General features: G+C 39.1%; 2 protein-coding genes across 4 annotated transcripts in view; one reads left to right on the top strand and one right to left on the bottom strand.

The window, feature by feature from the left end:
• Nucleotides 1-2,500, top strand: part of OSBPL1A (oxysterol binding protein like 1A) — a 76,014-nt gene extending 73,514 nt beyond the window's left edge. For all 3 annotated transcript variants that reach the window (XM_088174036.1, XM_088174039.1, XM_088174037.1), the window contains one exon: nucleotides 1,336-2,500. In XM_088174036.1, the coding sequence (XP_088030162.1) occupies nucleotides 1,336-1,438 (103 nt within the window). In that variant the 3' untranslated portion in view covers nucleotides 1,439-2,500. The remainder of the gene's footprint in view (nucleotides 1-1,335) is intronic.
• Nucleotides 2,501-9,370: 6,870 nt separating this feature from the next.
• Nucleotides 9,371-25,014, bottom strand: part of TTC39C (tetratricopeptide repeat domain 39C) — a 37,692-nt gene continuing 22,048 nt past the window's right edge. The window contains exons 7-14 of the mRNA XM_014871313.2: nucleotides 20,671-20,764; nucleotides 19,752-19,859; nucleotides 19,161-19,270; nucleotides 18,360-18,483; nucleotides 15,353-15,450; nucleotides 14,346-14,450; nucleotides 12,595-12,633; nucleotides 9,371-11,954 (exon numbers count right to left, since the gene is read on the bottom strand). Coding sequence (XP_014726799.1) covers nucleotides 11,865-11,954; nucleotides 12,595-12,633; nucleotides 14,346-14,450; nucleotides 15,353-15,450; nucleotides 18,360-18,483; nucleotides 19,161-19,270; nucleotides 19,752-19,859; nucleotides 20,671-20,764 — 768 coding nt within the window. The 3' untranslated portion in view covers nucleotides 9,371-11,864. The remainder of the gene's footprint in view (nucleotides 11,955-12,594; nucleotides 12,634-14,345; nucleotides 14,451-15,352; nucleotides 15,451-18,359; nucleotides 18,484-19,160; nucleotides 19,271-19,751; nucleotides 19,860-20,670; nucleotides 20,765-25,014) is intronic.

Raw genomic sequence — 25,014 nt, 5'->3', positions numbered from 1 at the left:
CCTTTAAGCTTTTGCCTTTTAAACAGATGAAGTCATATTTAGTTCAGATGTACTTTTTCTATTCTGAACCATCATGGTGCTGGAGAAGAGAAGAGCAGAGTTAAACAGGCTGCCTTGCACACAGATGATTTACTTGGCTGAGTGTGGCCACTACAGTGAATTACAGAAAGAAACAACTGGCTTCTGTGGTCAGTAAGGAGGTGAAAGGAAGTTGTGGAGCACATTAACCACAGAAACAGCTCCTACCAAGCTGTCTCATGCCATAAATGTGGCTTGGCAAAATACAGAAGGAAGTTAAAATGCTTGAGGTCTGGTACTATGGACTGTTGAGGCACAAGATTGAGTAACTGGGCCAAACAGAAAGTGGCATTTACTGTGTGCTGTATGGTGCCTCCAGATTAAGCAGGAGGAGAGAAGAAGGGAAAGACAGCAGGTGCTCAACTTCAGTGTTTCTATTAATAACCAGCTTAGTAAAAGTTTGTAAGTAGCTCCATGCAGATGGAATCAGCTTTCTGGGCATTCAGATTGAGTCTCCTGCTGCCAACAGGGTAACACAACATAGTTAACTTGTAATAATCCAAAAGTCTTCCTGCAGCCTGTGGGTGATGTTTCATCTACACTGAGGGTAGCTGGCACACTTGTTCCGAGTTACCTGCTGGTCAAACCAAAGGGCAGGAAGCAAATGCACAGGCAGTGGAAACAAGGATGAGCACCTGTGAAGAGTACAAAGATGAGTTTTATAGGGATGACGGGGTAAGGAAGACCAAGCCAAAGCTGGAATTTGGCAAAACATGCAAAAAACAACACAAAGGGCATCTACGCATATGTTAACCAGAAAAGAAAGGTGATGGGTTTTTAAGGTGCTTTCCAACTCAGGTCACTCTACAATTCTATGATGAAGTGCATTGCAAAACAAGACCTTAAAAAAACCAAGGAGTAATCTAGATCCAGGGAAATAATACTTGTTTTCAGGACTGCAGTGCTTGTGGTGTTTACATATCTTGCAAAAACTGTTACTGCTTGTGCATGCTGGAATGGTTGTTCACAACTGCTTTGAAATAAAGCTGGATCTGTCCTTTATTACACAGTAATCTTGGCAGCTTCAAATGGCAAAATACTGGTGTCAGTGATTCCATCTCAGAGATGTTTAAGCAGTGTAGCAAATGGGGAAACGTAGTCACTGAAGATGACTATAAACTCACTTATAAATTTAAAACTAAGAGAACTCCTTCAGTAATTTTGTGCAGTAAACTGCTGACAATGCAGCAAAGCAGTTCTGAACTTGTACAAGTGAGTCTTAATAGCTCCACTAACATGCTGTGTGTTTCCTTGCAGATGGTTCCACCAAGGCCCCAATCCCCACACTGGTACACAGGACTGGCTTTACTCTGGCAACTACTGGGACAGAAACTACTTTAATTTGCCTGATATTTATTAAAATGCAGTGAGGAGCCTCTGACTGATACAAATAAGTCTTAATCCATTTTAATGTTTTCCCTTGTTCTACTTATCTCCTGAAAATACTGACATGTTATCAAACAGAATATTAAGCATCTCTGCAATAAATCTGGTGGTACAAGATCTTCAGTCCTAAAGGTAGGGGAATAACTTTTCTGGCTGATGGTGGGTCCTGCATGGACAAAGTCGCTGTGGTTTCAAACTGCCCTGAGTACACCTATATTAGGTTGTGGTGTATGAGGAATAGAACACCTTCAGCTGTTCTGTGAATACTTTATTTTGTAGATAACATTGGCACAAGTAAAACTGGTTTTATTTATTGTGACATGGGAATGTTTAAAAAGCACACAAAGTAATTGCAATATTCTGTTCTTAAATGAAGAAGAGTGTCACTTCTGTAAAGATGTAATTTTTCATAAAGTGACTTTTCTTTTACTAAAGTAATGCCCTTGAAACTTGAGCTCTGCTCAGAAAATTCCAGAAGTGTTCCCATCTCTGGAGCAGTAATGCAGTTGTTTAAGCTGGTAACATTACTCAGAGGTTATTTATTCAATGTTTTGTGCAGTGTGTTTTGAATTTTGCTCTCCTGTTTTGCTACCAACCTTACGGTTTAAGGAATTAAGAGCCATTTAAATATCTACAGATTTGATTTGAACTGCACACTAGTAACAGGTTTTAAAAGAATCTGTTTCATGCACTAGAAGTTCCGGTGCCCAGCACCACTGCAAGAACCTAATCAGTCCAGGAATGACCTGGTGGAACATGGCAGGGGGACAGGACTGTGTCTGTACTGTGCAAACTCCCTGGGAGGAAGTCTTGTGCATTTCAAAGGTAGTACAGCACCTCAGTGAGGCCTCCTGTGCACAGCTGCTTTACCCCTTTTCAGTGGGGTGCATTCAAACTTAGTCTGTTTATATTGAACTGTGTACAGAGCTTCTAGAGGGCAAGCTGCTCTTTGTACAATATTTTAACTGCTGTCTGGAGGTTAGTGTTAATTGAATAATTTAATTGCTACTAAATAAAGGCTTCAAAACTTCTTGCATCTAGTCTAAAGTGGGTGGTGTTCAACAGTGCTGACTCCTTCTGAGCAAGCCTCATTCAAAACCTGCTGCAGTGAGGACAAGGTACTATGTTCCTTTGTGCTCCAGAGACCTCTCTTCTCCCTAAGCAAGGAAAAGTCTCCTTCTAGGGGCTTGGGGGGCTGGGGAACTGAGAGCTTCCTGCAGCTTGAGCTTTGAGTGGACTACTGAAACTGTTAATAAGGCAATGAGATGCTTTCTATTTTTAGTCTAGGCCCTACTCGAATTACCCAGGTCCTGATGCTGAGACATATTTGCATAGATAAGGGAAAGCTTTCTCCTTGGCAGCCTTTCCTGCAAGGGGTCAGCTCTCACAGTGACCTGTAGATGCAGAAGGAGTTCAATACCTGTTCCTATCTGTAGGAAGCCTCTGCTCTGGCCAGAGCTTCTTAACATCTGTCTTGACTGCTATGCATCTTCCAGGTGTGAGTCTGAGATTCACAGAAGCAGCCTGGGTCAAGGCAGGTCACATAGCATTGAACACGCAGTACTAAGGAAAGCAAAGCATTTAGTTCCTGCCTGCCCCCAATGACTACACCATGTCAGCACAGTGAGAGGCTGGGTGGCTCCTCACTGGAGCAGCTCCAGCAGATGTGGCGGGGGCACAGTTCACACAAAGCTAACATTGGGGATGTTCAACATGGGAATGCAGTTCTAATGGCTGGTGCTTTTTTTTTTAGCATTTACTTAACATTATTTGATTTATTGCAATGTAAACTCCATCCATCCTGGCCTCTTCCTGAAGTGCAAACAGCCTCTCTTCTCTACCGGTTTAAAAATTAACATGAACCCAATAGAACTACTTTAGCTGCTACCTAAATGCACTCCTAGGAGAGGGTATTTTGCCCCACTCTGAATATTACACAAATGCAAAAAGTTCAGGCTACAGGAAAAAAGATGTGCATAAAAATATGGTTCTTTCAGACTAAAATCAGAGCAGGACTTGGAAACAGTAGCAAGCAGAGAAAGGCAGTGTGGGTTTGTTATATAGGACAACTAGTTAAACCAATCATCTCAAACATTATTTTATTTTGAAAAGGGTTAAATTAAGTTTCTAGTAGTAAAATCCAATCAGTAGCATGTTCCTTCTTCAGTACCCTGCTCTGGGCATTTCACATTTCCAGGTCCTGTGTGTTCTGAACATCAGAACCCACTAGAACAAAGAGTGGAGAATTCCCCCACTTCATTTTTCTTGCATCACATAATTTGGAGCAGGTATTTGTGACAGCTGACAATGTTGAACTTTTCCCCTGGAAAAGCTGAGCATTGGCCAAGAATAAGGACCCCCACTTCCAGCAGGACAAAGGCTTACTCTACAACAGGCTCTGCTGTTCCAGGAGAGTGGAGGCAGAACAGCTCCATGCTGGAGGATGTCTCCAGCTGGGCAAGGGCTGAGCTGGGCACATGCCAACACAGGGAAGAGATGCTGGTGAAGGCCTCACCTAGAAAGATGGGCACCAGCTCTCTTGCTCATTGTGGAAGGATGACGACTGCTTGGCCACTTAGCTCAGCTACAGAAACCAATTCCAGCCACCACAGGCAACAACCACCATTTTTTTTCTAAGTGGAAAAACAGGTCACTGCTGGACTAAATGACCTTTCAGACAAGAAGAATCAAAAGCACGGCTCCAACTAGTCACACCTCCTTAGCCATAGCGCTCACAGATTACAGTTCAGGTCCCTAACATCTCCTTCAGAAAATACAGGTTTTCAGCAAGATCATTTGGCAGCAATGGGCACATTCCCATCACTCTAACCTGCCTCTTTGCCCTCAGGAATGCAGCATCCCGGCCAGGACCACATTTCTCAGAGCAAATGGCAGTGAAGTCTAACACATGCATTGGGGCCAGGCAGTGGTGGTTTAGTAGTTTCTTAGAAGTCACCTCTAACCCTGCACTGCAGTGACAAGAGGTGATCTTCCATTTTTTTACCACTAAGCTGTAGAGCTGGAAGTTGAAAATGGGAAGATGGCATGAATGCCCAGACCTTCTTACCTGACAAGACAAACTTGCTTAGTTTGATTCCACTTGGGCTGTAGATTCTGTTCTCTCAGCATGGAAATTAAATCATCATCAGATGGAACTAAGGTTGCAGTACTTGAGGCCTGGCCTGCATTTAACGGCTGCTTCATCTTTAACAGATTATTTGTTCTGTCTACAAAGGGAATTTGTAAACTGCTCTATAAAAGATGGAACATATGCATCCATAATCAGCTCATCATCCCAACACTATACAGCCTCAAGGGTTGAAGTAACCTTGGTTTCATTGCAGAAAGGTACAACCTGTAATGGATCTTTAGGAGCAGGTGATGGTGGAGGTGAAAGGTGATGATTCTCTGTAAAACCAACACAATAGCAGAAGAGAAGGCAAGTCTTTCAATGCATCATCACAGCTCAGCACTGACCTGCTTTCTGAATGACATCAGAAATTATGAGAGACATTATTCAAAGCATTACAGAGCTAAATCCTCTCTGAAAAAACATTATTCTGCCTGCCAGCCCAAGCTAAATCAGACCCATTTATAACCTGCCAGTATTGGGCAATGTCACAGAAAGGAATGGCTGCCTTGCAGCTGTGCAATCCAGTTATTTCCCTACTGGTGCACAAGTCCCAAATCCTATACTGGTACTGTGGGTGGGAGATTCCAGATGAAACCTTGCTCCTAGCCCAGGTGCTGTGAGTGTCACTGTCCAGGTGCTTCCTGGGTAGTTGCACAGGGATGTTTCCTTAACACAAGCATTCAGATGACAACTTCTGAAATATGCAGCCATTCATTCTCTCATCATATTTGAAAAGTCATGGCAGTCAGTCAAAGTCCCCAGTGACTGAAGAAAAGAGAGTATCACATCTGTTTTTAGAAAAAGGTGATGAGGACTGTAGGAGCTATCAACCAGTCAGCCTTACCTCTGTGCCCAGTAAGATCATGGTACAGACCATCCTGAAAGATAATATCAAAACATATGGACGATGCAGAAGTTAAAGACAGCCAACACAAGCTGCAGCTTCTCCAAGGGCAAATAATACCCGACTGATCTAGTGGCTTTGAATGATGGAGTGACTGCTTTCGTTGACAAGGGATGAGCTACAGATGTCATCTACCTGGACTTCTGGAAGGTCTTTTAACAGTCCCTCCCAGCCTTCTGGCTGCTAAACTGGAAAATATAAATATGGGTTTGATGGATAAGGAAGTGGCTAGATAGGTGGAAATAAACCAGCAGTAAGTGGACCCTCAAGGGTCTGTACTGAGACCAAAACATTGAAGAGACTTGTAGCAAACTTGTTACTGTCTCTTCAATGACAGTGGGATCATCTGTACCTTCAGCAAGTTTCCACATGACACCAAGCTGAGTGTGGTGCAGTTGATTTACCAGAGGGAAGAGATGCCATCCAAAGGGACCTAGACAGGCTTGAGGATTGGGCCACACAAGCATCGTGAAGTTCAGCCAAGGCAAAGTGCAAGATCTTGCATCTGCCCACAGCATTCACACATACCCATAAGCTGCTGCCTTTTTGCCTTTTCCTCCTCCCCACACTACCATGAAACCTGCTCCTGCTTTCTGCTGTTGATTTTCCTAACGCCCAGCATTGGCAGAACCCTTCTAAGCAAGTTCCTTTGCCAAAACCTGCTTTCCTCACTAGCAACCAAGCCAGACATTTCTTCCCAGCACAGGATGAGGGCAATTTTCCCCTCAGCCTCAGGCTATGATGCCATCACACTATTTAATGCTGCAACTTGCTGAAAGCAGAAAGGCTGTGGCCACATCTCACCCCTCTTCCAGCTGTGGTGAAGGGGTGAGTGCACAGACCAGCCCCTGTTCACACCCAGGTCACATACAAAACCCAAGGGATTTGAACCAACAAACTGCAAAACAGAGCACCTGAGAAGCAATGTTCCTTGGTGGCCTCTGGCAGGAGCTCAGAAGACACAGCTGGAGACGGTAACCTCTTCAGCCACACCCCAAGAGGAAGGAGGTTATTGTTTATAATGGCTTTGTTTGTACTCCATAATCTTATGATTGCAAGGGCAAACCCTGAAACAAACCTCACCTGCCCAGGTGATCAGGGCAGGTGACATTTACTGCTCAGCACACATTATTAGTAGGTACACACAAGATCATTTTTTGTTCCAATACAACAAGCACAAAAAAGGTCACCATGTAGTGCTGTATTTTCAAGGTTACCACTGTGTTTTGAAGGCTCATGAAGACAGAAAGATCACAGGGGCAAGGCATGGTCAGGAGTCTGCTAAGGGATAAAAAACTTGAACCACCAACATTGCTGCCTATCAGCCTTCATTATAGTTGGAAAACCATCATCTGCCTACCTGCTTTTGCATTCTCAGATGTCTGCATCTCTACACAATCCTGAGGGGAAATCCAGCAATACTGAAGATTTAAAACTCATTGTGCTAAAGCATTTAGAAAATCTACAATAACTTCTTTTTCAAAGTAACAAATTTGCAGCAGAACCCTCTGCTAACTTTGAATGACTTTCAAGTTCATTCAAAGGAAAGTATACTACTAATGGTACACTCACCACAAAATACTTCTTGAATCCTTAGTAATTTCTCAAGAAAACTTCTCATATTATCTCTTCAGTCCTAGAGAGTGACAACACAGATGATAATATTTAAAATGTTAAATATTCGTATGTTATGATTTGTGAAACTAGGAAGAAGAGCTTCCTATAGAAAGAGTATTTCAAGAATACATATATAAGAAGTAGAAAATGCATTATTTTTGAAGTAGGGAGAGCAATCCAAAGTCTAGATTTCTGTACTGAGAGCATATGAAAGCAACATGCCTTGATAAAGGCATTACACATACCTGAGTGCATGATTACTTTGAAACCATCCTCAACGAACACAGAGCAGAGGAGAACTTGAACATTTGCTTCTCTGGAAAACTTTCAGAACTCCAGGTCTGCAAAGCTCTGCACAGCAAAAGCTTCAAAGATGCTTAAGTACAGATGTCATAAACAACAGAAAAATCTACTACCAGAGGTAACAGAACTGAAGCATAAACCTCCATAAATATTTGAAAAGGCTGCAGGACCTAACATAAAATTGTGTGTGTCTGAAATTAAAGAGCAGCTATGGGAAAAAAATATGCCTAGAAACTAATTCACTGTGCTGGCACTTAATGCTGGTTTTGGATGCCATCAAGAGCAAGGTATCAAGTACTTTACTAACACACATCACCCCTTTGGGTGCATAGAGAAGGGCCAGTCAGCCCATGAGCAGCCTGCCCAGCTGCCTTGTCCTACCACCTTCTTCCCTTTGCAGAAGTAACAGCTCCCAGACAGTGCTGAAATCTAAGAGCTTGGGCAGAAGTTCAGCAAATCAAGGTCCCAGATAAGCCTTATTTTTCTACCAGAAAAGGGATGAGGTCATTCATTAACTGAGATGACGTCTATGTCCCACCAGTTCAATTATCTTTTTCTCAATACAGTAAACATACTGCTTTTACTGAAAGACTGGGTGGTCTTTATTACAAAAATTATTTTGCTTAGCAAATTCTGATAATCTTTCTCCCTTTCTTCTCAAATCTTCAACTCAAACAAGTCATTTTTTTCCTTTTAACCTCTTCCCCTCTGCCCATCTGGGCATCTCCTCTAGGTAAGCACAGCTTGCCAGAAATACCTGAAGAACACTGACCAACAGCCAGTCCTGCTGAGCTTATACTTGACTGAACACCATCATGGAATAGATCACATCAAAAGATAAGCAGCATTTTGGAAAAACCAGCAATGGAAAAATTAGGGATAACAGTAAGAAACTGCTTATGAACTCCCCATGGCTGAGTCTCACTGGAAGTTAAAACACAGGGGTTCGGTACATTGTGAAGATCTTGGGCATTTGTGCAAAGGGGTTCTGAGCAGAAGCAAGGAAGAAATGTGCAGTTAATATGCACCTACCCTGGTAACCTGTGGTGGGTCCAGCTGTGGGGTCCAAGCACACATCAAAAAAGTGATCAGAAATAGAAACAGTTCAGCATTTAATTCTGGAAAAGCTGCCTCAGGCTGAATTTCTGTGTGGTAGGAAATGGGTGGGGAAGAGGCCAGGTGAGCAGGAACACTTTTCACCATCTCCTAACAATGGCACACTTTTGTGACTTGAACAAGTCTATTACTCCTAAATTTAACTTGTTTGGGATTGCATAACTTCTAATGGAAGTGCTTCCTGCAACAACACTGTTGGTGTTTCAAAATGATTGCTGCAAAGGGCAGTTGAGTGCTGTACAGGCTACTCTGCTTTCACCACACTGCAAGGTTTGATCAGCCCTACACCAACATAACACCTGCTCCTGTTCAGACTTAGCAGGTACACAGTAGTTCTTAAACACAAGTACAATCAATGTCTGGAAAGACAATCACATTGTTGCAAACTGAAAAGCAATTCAGTACAGCATTTGGGGAATTTTATTTAGAAATAAAGCATAACTAGAATATGAAACAAGCATTCAAAGTCAGAGAAGAAATTAAAGTGCTTGCTTTAGAGTAAATTATAAACAATTTTCAAAGGTGTATAAATGCAACAAATACAACTGTATGTGGTTCTTTTTCTTCAATGAAGAACAAGTGAATTTGATATCTTAAAAATGTACCTTAAAATTCGTTCACTCTATAGCTCATCTCAACATGACATGTAACTCACTTGCTACTCCAGGAGGCTGTAATTATACTGGAAGAACAAAGGCTGGAGGTAATTGCTGACTAGAGAACTTTGTTACAGAGTCATTTAACATCCCAGAAGTTTTCCCAAGGTTACTTGGTAACACCTTGTTCAGGAGGCCACCAATTAGAAGTCAATCTCAAGAAGCAAAGGAACAAAATTCATGTCCACATTTCTTTTAATTTTACTCAGAAATATAAAAGTGCAAGTTCTGTAAATTAACAACATTTACAGTACATCACAATAAATATGCCACCTTGTGACATCTAAAAATTCTAGGTATTTATTTGAAATGAGTCCTACTGAGATAAAAACTGCATCAACATCAACAAAAAATACCTGTCCCAGTAAAGATGGCCTTAATATATTAATTAGCAAGATGCATATTCCATTATTGCTATTAGACCATGCCTCCGAGTTCCACAGTATAAAAACTTACTAGTTTACACAAAAGACCATTAATTTTTTTCTCATCACAGGCACAATCTAACATAAAAATAATTTTGCCATATACAGTGTAGGAGGGTCTCCTATGAGGAGAGGGGAGGAAAAAAATAATTAATACAGAAACATACAGTTGTGATGATTTGCTAAGCCCACAGGAAAGCACTTTGCACAGAGTTATTGAACTGTTACATGAACATATAGTGTCTTTCTATACCCACTCCTAGCCTGGTGAGAACAGGCCTTTTAGTAAATTTACTACAATTTTCTAGCTACCTCCAAGTATGCAGACTCTAAATATCCCAACACAAATCGCATGCAGGTGCTTTGTGTCCTGAACAGCCAAGTCTCACATCATATTTAAGGAGTGTATTTAAAAAGAATTCTGCCAGTAGCTGCACCATTCCCAGCTATTTACCCAGAACAGACTGTCTGATTGCAAAACATTAGAAGTCAGATAGGACAAAATAAGATTTCAAGTACATTAAAACCCATTTTTAAAATAATTATTTGAACTCTAAGCAGCCACTATATACAATATAACATTTTCTAGTCAATACTTACTTAGATTGACCAAATAAGGTTGAACACTCATTTATGACTCAGTATTACTGTCAAAGTGGAATAAAAAAACCCCAGTCTACTACCTGTAACACACCTAGATCATAGAAAAATAAAACTGCTTTTTTAAAGAGTTCCTCCACTCCTTCAGGAACTGCAACAGAAGTGTTAAACTGCTCTAGGAATGCCTTTCATAGCAGAACTGTGTCTTTCTAGAGAGAAATAAAAGTGTCTCAACCAGTTCATTTGGCCTACCAAACAGGACATTACTTCCCTCCTCCATATCAGTCTTGCTTTAGATATAACCTCAAAAGCAAATCAATGAAGGTTAGGTGTGGGAGAAGTCTAGAACTTTGGCAACATGCTCTACAAAAAGGTAAGAAGAAACAAAACAAAAAAAAGCTTAAGCTAAGGAACTGTTTAAGGCAACCTGACCAAAGTAAAGATAAGGCTTTTGGATAACTATTTCCAAGGATATCCAGTTTTCTTAGCTTTGTAAAGTAACATAATTCAACTAACTTTATGGTCAGATTTCCATTCATAAGCTTCTTTTAAAAAAATATTTACCTTCCTAGATTATAACATTAGCTGAATGTAAAACGTAAGGAAATACTACACATTACAGACAAAAGTTTAAAAAAAAAAGCTACAGATAAGCACACTGATGGCCAAGTATTAAAAATTATATGGTCATGGCAAAAGTTTTAGGCTCTCTGAGGTATTTCAATAACTTAACACCACAGGCTTGAAATACTATACAGAGATTGAAGATATTGTAATGTTGGTGTAACTACCAAAGCAGATTTGTGGGCTGGCATTTTGTTTGGTTGCAGGTTTTTTAAATACCTTTTAAAGGTCACTGCTATAAGGATCCAGCAGCTTGAGTGAAAAACATGTAAAATTTTAACATGATATTCAGAATATAGGAGTTGAAATAAGAACTGCCCAAACAGTAGCTGCATGTCAAAGTATTTGTCTGGAATGTACCAGAAGCAAAGAACCCAAATATTGACATCTCTGATATCACAAAAATGACCTGGGTTGGGAGGGAAGGGATAAAGAATAAAAGGGGGTGAGAGGGTTAAAATTCACCATCATAACAGGTATCTGGCATAAGCCACTAAACTCCAGTAAGATCTGCTTTTTGTGGCTGAACAGTTCTCCTCCTCCTCCTGTGTACTGGCTAATACTTGGAGAAAAAGGAGTATTCTGACCATTTCCAACTTCAACACTTACACCAATTACTTATATTGCATTATTCTAATCAAACCAAAAGTGCTCCTCCTGGTAAATTTTGGACATAGATCTGTTTTAAAAGGTAAAAATCAACCTTGCCAATGTTGTTGAAGTAAATCATGTGCTTATTTAGGCTCACCCACAGAGTTACAAGTAATTGTGTTCAGTTTGGTTTGAACAAAATAAAAAATGAAGAGTTAAAAACACAAGGTCACTTAACCTTCTTCCTGGTTGATTTACTTTAGTTAAAATTGTAATGTTTTTACTTAGCCATACCAACTCTGACCATACTAGGAAAGTGTCTCTGGCACAAGTGGTTTTCAGAAGAAAAGCTGGACTTCCCAACAGCTCTTTCTTCTGCTTCATCCTAAAGTGCAGGAACTGTGGGAAAGGATAGCAAGCCTTCCTGTCAGTCACTGTGGAACCACTTCCCTTAGAGAGGCTAAGGCTGCATGTATGCGGACGTGCAATCTGTTCTCAAAGTCATAGCCAGAAAATTCCTCCTGGGGGGGAAAGAAAACAAGGAAAAAAACCCTCAAACATATACCTATTAGCCTCCTTCACTTCAGGATATGAAGATAATTTTGCTATTAATGCTTAAAAAAAAATCATGTTACAAAAGAGTCCAAAGAAAAGAAGTGAACTGGTGATTGCATGTTGCAATATCCCCACATTACCCACAGCAAAGGAATTATTAGTGAAATTCCAAGTTGGTAAAGAGAGCAGATTGGAGCCCATATAGTTAAAAAACACCTGAAAGGTATTACTAATCCTAAGCTCCAGAAAATCCCAACAGGCCCAAGGCAGGGACCAGTTGGAACAGACAAGAAATAGAGAATTGTAATTTTCAAAATTTTTGTAGCCAAATCTTGATTGAAAAACTTATCAAGGTTCTAACACTGCAGGAGCTGTCAGTGATGTGGGCTCTGTGTGATGGCTGACCCAGTGGCACATTATCTATGGAGCACACATGAATATGTATCATGCATATTGATGCACATCTACATGACAGGAGTTGTAGAATAGAGGTGAGGGACACCACCACTTAACACCCACTCCCCCTGCCCCAAAACCCTGAAAACACAACCTCCCAAATGCCCATTCATCTCAGACAGTTAAATTAGAAAATGCCTTAGTTTTTACCTTGGCTTGGAGCAGTAAGGTTTTGCCTCTTGGCACAGTCTACAAAAAGACAAACATTGCATTGGAAACATATCACAAATGTTAACAGAAAATACTTTAAGTAAATGAGCTGGTGAGACTGGAGTAGCATCTCTACCTTTGGAAAAGGTGCTGAACGGACAAAAATCTCTCAAATTAGGAAACTTGAAATACTAATGAGGCACTCAGGAGAAGCACTATTGTGTATTTCTAGTCTTCTACAGAAAAGGAAAAATTACAGAAATGATGAAATCCTATTCCCTTCTCTGTCTTAACCATTATGGAGCTCTAGCATGACACCCCAGCTACTAAATGAAATTTTGTATAAATGGGATTCACTCACCTCTAGTTCTACCTCTTGCTTTCCCCTACCCCATCCCACTTTATTGAAGTAAAGCATCATTTACCTCCTCATTTTCTGAGTGCCACGAGAGGGAGTTACCTCCACATCCTTCATATGCTAAACGCTACTACCACAGCTCCTCCAGCCGAGGCTTGTTCAGCCTCAAACACTACATGAGGCACATTCAGTTACTGTGTGCACACACGGCATGTAAAGCAAGAGGAAGGAAGGACTGCTCTCACATTCTTCAAATCTTAACATACCTTCACTACTCACCACATTTTGGGGCTTTTTTTAGAGACACTTGACATGATCAAATTTAAATATGAACGTGGAAAGAAAGGCAGAAAGAACATTACAGGACTCAGATTTTCCTTCCAGGCTTCAAGGCCCAGGACTAAGTCTTAGGGCAGTAGGGTTTTCAAAAATAAAATTAGTTTTAAAAGCAATTTCTATTTATCCTTTGTCATGGTAATTGGTTTAATTGGAAGATTTTCCTCTCTTTTCCCCTTTAAGGGGAAGGCTCAACTCAGCTAACTAAACCTGACAACACCAAAATCAGAATCTTAAGAATATGAGATACTATCAGCCCAACTACTTCATATATTACATACAGTGAAGGAGGTGTTCAAGTGACTACCCTGTAACCACTTCCCCCCCATACCTGCTATTTGATTATCAACACAAGGTGGCATAAACTCCAAGGACTGGGGTTGCACATTTGAGGAGGGAAATAGCACCAAGAGTGCTGCACAAGTTGCTCTTGTTTAATATTCTCTGAGGTAGGGTATGTGCAAAAACCTGAATAATTAAATGCACAGTCAGCCAAGCCATTTGGACAATCTGAAAGCCAGGTGGATAATTTTCTTCCTCATCCTGAACAACAAAACCCTCATTAGTCACGGTGGAAGTCAAAATGCCCACACAAACACTTTAATGGAATTTAAATGACTAAAAAAAACCCACTTGCTATTTTAGGAAGGCATCAAATTCTGTTTGGAGAGGATAAGTACAGGTGAACTTTGAATGGCATCCAACAGGATATTAAATAGGTAAGAAAAGGACCCCAGGCATCTACCACACTAAATACCACCTACAGACAAGAAATCCCTGTCTAATCAGGGCATTCTGGCAAAGCCTTTGTTGCTACCAGCAGCAGGAACACTCTCAGTACTGAAAAACTAAGACATTGTGACCTAAAACGTATTCCATTTCTTGGACTGAAGCCAGTTCCCTCACAAAGTTGTAAATTTTTTTATGGTAGGTATAAAACAAATTTTTAAAACTTAATATGCACAGCCACGTACAAACTTTGTTTCATTCTTTGCATAGTGGTATGTTGACTCCTTCCACTACTTTTGTTAAGTTTAAAAATAGGTCGTGCTATTACCTCTGGATTGTCTAACAGGATACAGCCAAGTTCATAGCAAGCATATGGCTGGACGTACAAGTTGCTTTGACGGCAGAGTTCATCTTTAGCAGCTCGCTGAAAGTACTGTAAAAATGAAAGGAAAAAAAGAAACCAAAGACTGCAGAGGTACATTAAAACTGACTGGTTGTTACTTCCAAACAATGCAGAAGCACCATTCAACTTTCAGCTGTAGAAATCAGCCAAAGCTAACATGAGAATACATTAAAAATTTACAATTGTATAGATTCCTAGAGGTTTTTACCAACACTACTGTATCAAGATAAAACAATTAGTCTGGACTTTACCAAGTATTATTGTGACTGATTCAAGAGTTTTCCAACTTCATATTGAAAAAAATATTAGCTCTATGAAGAAACTGTGACATCAAAGATGAAGTACCCAGATTATTTAAGGTATGTTTGAGAGAAATGGGGCAGGGGGAGGGAGGGTTTAAAGCCCGCATCTTACTGCTTATATGAACAGCATTCTATTTTGGGGAAGAAAAAGGAGAGTTGTACCTATAGATCAAGAGCTGGACTGGTGGCAAAATTATTCTTTGGTATGTGGTAATAATCAAACCTCTCTCTCTAACATGTCCAGAGAAGAAGCAGCAAACCTGTGCTTTTCAAAATCTCCAAGATACTTAAAAAAAAAATAAAATTCATTTTCTGTGGTGGACAAAGTATATCTAGCAGAGAAAGAAATTTTCTCTTATTCTTCCCAGCTTCCCCTTAACTCTTGTTACTACAATCTACTTTAACTGCCACTTTTATTCAACAAAGCCAATTACTTTCACAGCACAGAATATAATGAAGACATGTTAAATCAGAAGATTCTAAAAGAAACTCTGCTAGAATTCACAAACCAGAACAATCAATGAAAAATTAATGACTTGCTTAACACTCTTACTCAAAAGTACTCACTTTTTTAAAAAAAGTAGTTTATAAAATAGGAATAATGGTGGAAATTACCATTTAACTACTTACCTGAATAGCATCTTCAGAATTTCCTAAACATTTGTGTATGGCACCAAGAAGTAAATTCCTCAAACCAGCAGCCGATGAATCATCCACATCATGACAAGCTTAATTAAAAGATTCCAGTAAACAAGGTGAATTGAAATACTTTCTTAGACAAGAACTGTGATTTACACTGTCTTTTAGTCTGATATTTAAATTTTACCAGAAAAGGGAAATGCTAGTAGTAACATTAACAGAAAGTCAAGTAAGTTATTTTCTTTTAAATGCAACCCATTCTGTATGAACTTCATCAAGAAATCCATCACTCATGAGAGCAATTCCTAACAGCAATGAATGGGTTGAAGTCAAAGGTAGTTGGTGTGTTCCTCTCACAAGAGGAGGACTGATCTCTACTGGTCTTTGAAATATTCACTTAAAGGCAAAGTTAAGAAACAATCACCTCCTTCTGGTGTTACAGGACTGGTTTGTCCCACATCTTGAAAAAAAAATACAGTCCAGGTTAGAAGGAGCACAGGGCAAACAATTCAGACAAACCTGATTTTTTCTGAACTGAAGCCGAGTGACAGACGCACAAAAATTTGTACTGGACTTAAGAACCCAGACTAGGGTGTTTTGGCATCGCAATTCTCAGTGATGATGGAAGAATGAGGTTAATTTGCCAGACCTTAGCTGGTTCACAATCTGGGGACAGACTGTGCCTCAGCTGAGTAGTGCTCTGTTTCCAGGAAAAACTGAATCACAACGTATGGAGCCCTTTCTAAATGAATCGGACTCCATTTTTATCAAGCTTATTAGTGCCAGCTCTGCTAAATCAAGGCAAGGTCCATGAAGAGCCACTTGCACTTGCCCACACCAGCACCTCCAGGAAGGAGAGAGTACAGGGCTTTTCATCCCATAACTGCTGTGTCTGGAGCAGTGCAGCTCCTTAAACATTTGGCCTCACAGCACAAACCCTGCCAGATTTTAAACAGCTCTGCATTCACAACACAGATAATCCACAACCCAAAGAAGTCATCTATGGATAACTATAAGGAGGCTTCATGAAGTATTTGGATTGTCAGCTCTCTTGTGGATTACAAGACTCAAGTTACTTGGCGTTTTACTTACAGAGATGCAACTGGATACAAATTAATTCCTTTAAGTCAAGTTCTAGCCTTGAGGAAAAGCCTGGAAATCCACCCCAACAAATTACAATCTTGTTCATGACAAGAAGAAATAAATGCAGAAAAAAACCTCTCCTATTATTCATGGTTTTGAAATACACGTAAGGTGAAGAAATAACACTCCCTGCACAGAAAACCTTCAACCAGGGATGGCTAATGCAGATATATTTGTCAGTGCCAAACTTAAAGCAGCATATCTCTGAATTTGAACCTATACTGCTATTTCACATTAAAATGTGAACCACTGACTGGAAGCTTATGCAAGGGAGACCTACACTGCCTCTGAGTGTGTGGAAGAGAACACAAACTCATTGCACCCTCTAAAGCTGACTGCTCGGAAGGGAAATGACAGCCAAAAAGAACCCTCAAATTTATTTTGATGTAAGTAAATCTGATTTTAAAGCCTAGCATTACCTTTGTGACTAGAAAACTAGGAATCTGATTATAACCCACTGCCATCACGCAATTTAAATGGACAAGTTATCTCAAATTAAAACTGGATCAAGCACCGTTATTAGTCCTGACTCTTGACTTCAAGACTGGAGTTTTCTAGCTTAATATGAAAATTGTGTACAATCCCCAAAATTTAATAATTATAGAAAAAGAAAAAAAGAAGTACCTAATGGCAGGCAATTTTTGTTTTATTTTCTAAATGAGCAAGTAATAATCAGAGGATTTTAGAATAGTTTGGGATCTTAAACACCATCTCGTTCCAGCCCCCTGCCAATAGGCAGGGACACCTTTCACTAGACCAGGTTCCTCAGAGCCTGGTCCAGCTTGTCCTGGAACACTCACAGGGATGGGACATGCACAGCTTCCCTGGGCAGCCTGCTCCAGTGCCTCACCACCCTCACAGTAATTTCTTCTTAATATCTAATCTAAATCCACCTTCCTTCCATTTAAAGCCATTTTCCCTTGTCCTGTCACTCCTCGCCCTTGTAAAATATCCCTCCCTTGCAGGTCCTCTTTTAAGTACTAAAGGTACTCTAAGAACCTAAGCCTGAAGGCTTCTCTTCTCTCTGCCTGTCCTCATAGGAGAGGTACTCCAGTCCTCTGATAATCTGTGTGTCCCTCCTCTGGACCCACTCCAACAAGCCCATGTCTTTCCAGTGCCAAGCACCCCAGACTTGGACACAGCAGTCCAGGTGGGATCTCACCAGAGCAGAGGGGCAGAATCACCCTCCTGGACCTGCTGGCCACACTCCTTTCAATGCAGCCCAGGATGCAGTCAATGGGCTGCCCATGCACACTGCCAGGTCATGCTGAGCTTCTCTTCAACCAGCTTGGAACTGTTTGCAGAATGCAAACAAGAGTGATTGCTGGATAGAGTGAGAAGCACTGAGCACTTCATGACACACACTGCTACCATAAGCTTCACAGACACCCAAAGTGAGCTGGAGACTATGGAAGAGGCAACTACTCACCACTAAGAAGGTCCCAGAACAAACAGAATACCTATCATGTCATACATAACCTCACAAGCAATGTATTTCGTCTTAGAAGAAAACTGACATGCAGGAATTAATAGGTAGGTTTTTTTTTTTCTATTTTGTTGCTGGGTTTAAATTTTGCTTAGTGACTTGGAACAGTAACTATACAGTAACTACTGTTTCATTTTAAACAATGATTCACAAAAAGTTTATGCAGCAGGCAGTTACAACTTCTCCTAAAAACATTTAGCATTTAGGCTGAATTGTAATGGGTCATTATCCTTTTGTTACCTGTATTTTTCTATGACATATGCACACAAGTTAAAATTTTCATGCTACTGCAATTAGCTACTGCACACAGCATAAAATCATACATCTCGTTTTAAAATGCAAATAAATAAATCAAAGAGCCATATATACCTTGACTCATATGCTGTAAGTTCGAGAGGGAACAGTTTGGAAGGGCTTTCCATAAGTATAACACTTCAATGGATGCCAGGACACAGAGCTCTTTGGTTGGCATTTGTTTCCTAAATCTATCTGCCTGCAAAGTGGGAGAAAGAAGGAAGGGAGATCCATCATTTGTTCTTTTAGAGGGAACATGATATTCACAAACAATGTATCACAAACACTAATTTTAACTGTTTTATAAAGTCACACAACAATTTTATGAAAATAAAGTCAGTGGTAACTTAGCCTAAAGATTTTAAGATTAAAAAACAAAGACTTTAACTAATTTAAGGGCTTACATATTGATCAAAATTAAAACCTCCTTGTATGCTGCCTGATTGAGTTTTATTGTATTTCACAGCCCCAATACACACTGACTGGATGCTGAGACAGTACCATCTGCAAGATCATCAGCTGAGAGCTATTTCCTAGACAACTCCTAGCTCACAAAAACAACTTAAGGCTTCCACAAACAAGACAAGATAGAAAGGAGTAAGAAAGGCAAAGCTAGAAGGAAAATTACCAAAGCAACTACAGCATCATGTATTTTTATCTTTAATAATTACTTTAGTTGTAGAGTGAATAGCTAATTCACATTTTCTTTGTTAGGTCCTTCAAATGACACTATTCTTTTCCCACCCTATTCCTTCCCACAAATTCTACAGAAGCAGCACAGCAGAAAAAAAGATACATCCTGCTAAAGAAAATACTGAACTAAGAACTGAACTGTCATCACTGTACCAAAACAAGTCAGCCTATGCAAAAACTAACCTTTTTCACTGAAAATTGCTCAATCTGATTGTTTTTTCTTTTGAAAAGCTTCTGAACTTCCTTGAACACATTCTGAGCACCATTGACATCACCGGTGGCTCCTTGACACACTGTAAAAATACAGAAACAAAAATACATTAACACTACTGGGATATGAAACTGGAAAAATTAAGATTAGATATCATATGGTCACAGAGAAAAACCCACACGTTCACCTCCAGAAAGTTATGTAGATCGAGGATTTGGCCAATCTGGTAATCTCAACTCCCCCAGGTACCCTCTGCATTCATTAAAAAGTCAGTACTACTTTTTATATCCATTAAAATAAGTAATACCACCAAGCTTGTCAAGTGGTAATAATTCTATCTACATGGAGAGGGATGTACAGACAGGCAGGCACACGTATGAGCATGCAAGTGTTCATTACGGAAACAAACACCATCGTCCCAGTCAAGCCTGGCACAAAGCTGCATGTGCAGCAGGCAGTGTGGAAGGTGCTACGTGCACCAGCAAGTTTCCCAAAAGAAAACAGTGCCAAAACCTTACCACATCACTGACTTATCATTTACCTAACACCCTGGATATACTCACCTGCTGTTAAATAAGCATAGTAGCACTGGGACCACCTGGATTCATTTTTAAGCCTTTCAAAGGATTCAAATGCGTCTTTGAAGTTCATCTCTATCATGCTGCACCAACCTAAAAGCAACACTGATTTACTTTCAGGGAAAGTACAGTAATTCAAAGTCAATGTCAGCATTATTGAAGCATACAGTTCTGTTGTGTTTGTTTTGTTATGAGAGCTGGAGCACATTTAACGACTATAAAAGTAACTAGAAAATTAAAAACAAAACAAATTACATACATTTAAAGTCTGGTTTCAATTTACTGGAACATTTTGAATTAGAAGATTCCATAGGAAATAATTAATCAGCATTTCAGAGAAGGAACAAAGTTATATGCCAAAAGCTCTCATTTTTAAAATTTAGATACTACATTTTGTAGAATGCTGAAACTTACAAAGCTACTACTTTTTCCGTTAGTATTTTCTATTCTGCTAAGATCCCATTTAAAGCTTGAAGCAACCTATCTTCTCCACTATAAAGACTTGTATGCAAATTAAGACCATATATCCTGCTAAGGAAATGAAATACAGAGATACACAAAATACAGACCCTGCAAACTGTGAGGCTTCACTAAACTGATTAGTTTTTGGCACAGAAATGGTGAATCCATAGATAAGTCAGATTAATTTATTTCTAATTTTAAATAATAGTCAGGAGGTTAACAGTTTGCCCCTGATTCCACAGTCTACTCTCTGATTTTGCATCACCCTGCAGATAATTTTATCATGAAAAAGTGTTGAATTCTACTTGTCTAAACAAGAATATTATTACCATAATCTAAAACCTTTTTTAAAATACTAGTAAGAAGTCTCCGATTTGTTTACTGAAGCTGCCAGTCAAAACTTGAAAGTGAGCTATTCATGGTGTAAACACATCCAACATACCTATTTCATATAAGCAGACATGTTGAATCTCCCTTTGGTCTGTTGCAAGTTCCAAAGCAGTATGAAATGAAGTCAAGGCACTATTAATTTGACACTAACAAAAGTGAAAGAAAAAGAAAAAAATTCAGACACCTGAGATTTAAAATTTGTTTCATAATTAAATTTTTTTAAAGAAAAAATTCGTATTTCTTTTAATAGGTAGTTAATATAAACTAGAGTAGAGGAGTTTAATAGTGTAATAGCAGCCAGGTCAGATCATCTCTCAACCTTCAGCCCTAGAAATCAGTGACTGTATTCTCCCTATGTGCTATTAAGTCCAAAATTCATTGGGTTTGTGCAGTAAGCTTTTAAGTAATCTCACTTTTACTTTTACTAGTCATTCCACCTTTAAAAGTCATATTTTTAGCATCTGCCAATGAAGTTTAGCTTCCTGCACAAGAGGATACCTTAAGTGTTTGAGTTCATTTACTTTGAACTTTTCACCTATTCCCATATCCCTTAGAAACTCCTTTAAGCAATAGTTAATAGAGAATTCATAAATGCTGCATGACACGTAAGAAGATAAAAAAGCATATAAGAGAAAAAGCATTTTGATAAAATCATTAGCTAGCAACAGCTTAGCAAAAAGAGCTGACATTTTTCTAAGAACTAGAATTATAGTTATTTCAACTACCTGGTTTTCTCAGTCTGGGATGGAACTTCTCCCTATCAATCATTATGTGGGGAATGGAAATCAATATTTAATTTGTTTTAAACATATTATATATTCCAATACAGCCTATACCAGCTTTAATACTGTTTCTGTATTTATTATCACATACATTTATTATAATTTATACAACAGAAGAATTTTTAAGCCCCTCTCTGCTGATGAAGCATGTGAGCAAAAGAAACCTTGAAAATGCAAACTCACCAGCTATGCCAGCATTACTGAAATCAAAAATTCCTACAAAAATCTGCAGCATTGTAGCTTAAGTCCAGGCACACACAGAGCTCTGAAATGATTGCATTAGGTTTTTTCCTTTGTCTCATCAGGGAAAACTGGTTTAGTTGCTAAGGAATGATTTAACTGTAAATAATACACATTGCATCAAGACAGCACAACTGCCTGCACAGGGAGCCACAGCTGTATCAATATAAACACTGTACACTTAGGAAAGCACAACAGTGATTGAAATAAGATGCTTGCTGGCAAGGCAGAAGAATATACAATGCAGAAAGACAGGTGAGTTATATTTGCCCTCAAAATTGTCAGGGAGCCTGAGCCAGGTACACCTTTTTCACTTCTGTAACAGCACATTCCCTCCACTACACATTACTCCACTGATACTGCATCACTGCAACACAATTTCCCAAAAAGTAACTGCTATGGGCTCAGTCTTACAGGAAAAAAAAAAAACCAAACCAAACACTAGTTTAGAACTTTATTTCTGTGCTAGGAATTCATAAGCTTTGTAAATCTATGTTTTTCATAGATTTCAACACTTCTGAGGAAAATTACAAAAAAAAAAAAAACCAAGAAGAAAATCTAAATATTTAGTCCTCTTCAAAGGTACACTGCCTTCTAAACCCCTAGCCATTAGAAATAGAAATAATTTATTCCATACAATGACTACTGGCAGTCAACTCATTGTCTGCAATGCTGTACACCTGCCTGGAGCAGCACAGGAAATACTGACCACCTGGCAATATACAAGTCCAGTTTGTTGAATATTCAAATCTTCTATAACTCAACTCTAATTCTCTAGACTTCTCAAGTGTTTTGACATCTGTTTAAGTTTTCCTTCAGCATCAAGCTCATTTATGTACGTTTCAGAGACATTAATTAATAATTAAAGTTTCAGTCATCTCCAGGGATTGCAGCAACATCCTGGAATATGAATTACTACTCTTGATGTTAATTCTTAAATTAATTGCTATCTGTTTACTGCTTAAAAGAAAAAACAAAAAGAAGTATTAGCAGTCCTAAGTGTAACATCCTGGCTGCACCCGAAATTGATGTTCTTGAGATTTCTAATTATATATACACACACATAATTCCTTCAATAGGCATCACTCACGTCTCTCTTGGACATAACACAAAGACAAAAAAAGACTAACCATAAAATATGTAATATACAGAACTACATAACTACAAAGAGGATTAATAAACCTAATGTTGAGAAGCCTAGTCTTACATTTCTGTACTTCAGATTAAAACTAAAAGCAGCCCAACCCAACAACTAAGCATCTACAGAGCTTATCAAAACAAGGCGGCTTCCAATGACAGCACACATTTCCCCAGAGTTGTTCTGAAATCTCAGGACAACGTCCCTTCCCCAGAACATCTCTATTCTCAACTACCACTCTGAATTCATAAAGCTTTCAAGAAGCCATGCTCAGAAATAAGGGGAAACCAAAAATCAATGTCTAAAAGCCAACAATTTACATCAGAGGACATCATATCAATATCTCAAACCCTGTACTCTCCATTTCTTAACACATTAAAACCCATTTTTCCTTATGCAAGTCACAAAATCAAACTAGAATAAAATTAGGATACTGTACTATATAGCAACAAGTAACTAGAAAAGCCAGCACAATTCCTGAAAATAAACCTTGACACTACACATCTTCAATTTTTTTTAAGACATCACTGTGATTTTCTTCCAGAAAGTTCATTCAGGACTTCTCAATGCTTGTCATTACTCTTGTCCTCAGTCAACTTTTCTGTTCCACAAACTCTCAGGTGCTGATACCATAACATCTTGTCAGCATTACATTTACATGTTACCACTGCACATTTTCTGCAGCATGCTCATCTAGCACACCAGGAAGTACCCCGGTGCTCTGACTGTCAGCTGGAGTCTTTGGTACTTTTTCCTTCAGACTATTTACATGCACCTACACCAATGGAAAATCTGGGTCAAGCCTCAGAACTGAGGGTTTTTTTGCAGCCAGAGATTTCCTGTGGTTTATATTTATATAGTATATATACATTTATATATATATTTATATATATATATATATACACTCATGCACACAACACAAACATACAGGGAGTCTGCTATTTAAAGCAAAGCAAACCTTGTCCAGTTCACAATTTTGCCAAACACTTTATTTTTGCTTCATACCTTTACTGCTCTCCACATGAAGCTATCAATCTATTAAACTACTGATGAGGGAATGACTGTAAAAGATTTTAAACAATGTTGCTAAGTAGGAAGAAAAAAACAAAAAAAGAGAGAAAAACTGGAAGCTGAAAAACAGAAATAGGTAAGATCCAGAATACCACTCTGCCCTCTCCCATGCTACCACCATGCCCATCTTCCACTACTGGCTACAAAACCACACCTGAACAGTGTAAGTCCTGGTTTCAAAATTAAACTGGTATTTATTAACATCATCCTAGTATCAGACAATATACATTTAGAATGTGGGTGACAATATTTTTCACTTTCACAGTAATAAGAAACATGCACAGACACAAGGTCCATATTTCAGACCCGTGGGTTTCAGCCATTATTATAACAACTATATTTTTATATACCTTTTAGGCCTAAGTATAAAACATAATTCTCACTTGTCTGCAGTAGTTTAAGCCTGCATGAAATAACACTGCCAGCTTTAAAGGAAAGTTATTTCAAAGACTGAAATTGTCAGACTTTCACGAAGAAATACTTTGAGACTGGAATATGAACCATATAATCACAAATAAAGCACAGAAATGTCCATAAAAGCAGCCTTAGTGAATTATGCAAAAGTCAGTAAAAATGCTACTTTTAATACACAGTCTCTTAAAGTACTCTTTGGAAAGAAAAAAGACATTTAATCAGCCTAGCAGTGTAACCTTTAACTTTCTGGTGCATTTTCATTCCAGTCTTCCCAGATCATCCTCCTTTTCTTTCCCTTAACTTGCTCAATTTAAAATAGTCTCCAAACACTTTCAGACTTTTTTCTTGAAAATGTGAATCTGGGAAAAAAAAGCTGACAGATAACCTGCTCCACATTTATTGCACCTGTAAGGCTACTTCTTTGAAAACTGAAGTCTGCTAAGGATTTTACTGACTAATATCCATTTATGCTTTTTGGGGCACAAAGCATTATTCAGTCCCATGCTGTTCATTTGTCTTTTTATAGACAGGAAGGTTTCACAGAGACTGTGCTTTCTCCTGGACTGCCTTCCTTGGCAATCTCCTCCTTTGTCAAATTTGTCTCTCACTGTCCAGTCCTGAATTACTGCTCCTGCCTTTTGAACAGTTTCCCTGCCTCCAGGTGTCCATGGGCTGAACTATGCTCCTTACCATTTTCTTCTCCATAGAAAAGACATATACATACAGAATGAAGGCTTCCTAATGGAAGCTG

Source organism: Sturnus vulgaris, chromosome 1, assembly GCF_052056855.1.
Source record: "Sturnus vulgaris isolate bStuVul1 chromosome 1, bStuVul1.hap1, whole genome shotgun sequence".
Classification (NCBI taxonomy): Eukaryota; Metazoa; Chordata; class Aves; order Passeriformes; family Sturnidae; genus Sturnus; species Sturnus vulgaris.
Note: the sequence above shows the minus strand (reverse complement) of the source record. Positions and strands in the feature narration are given on the sequence as shown.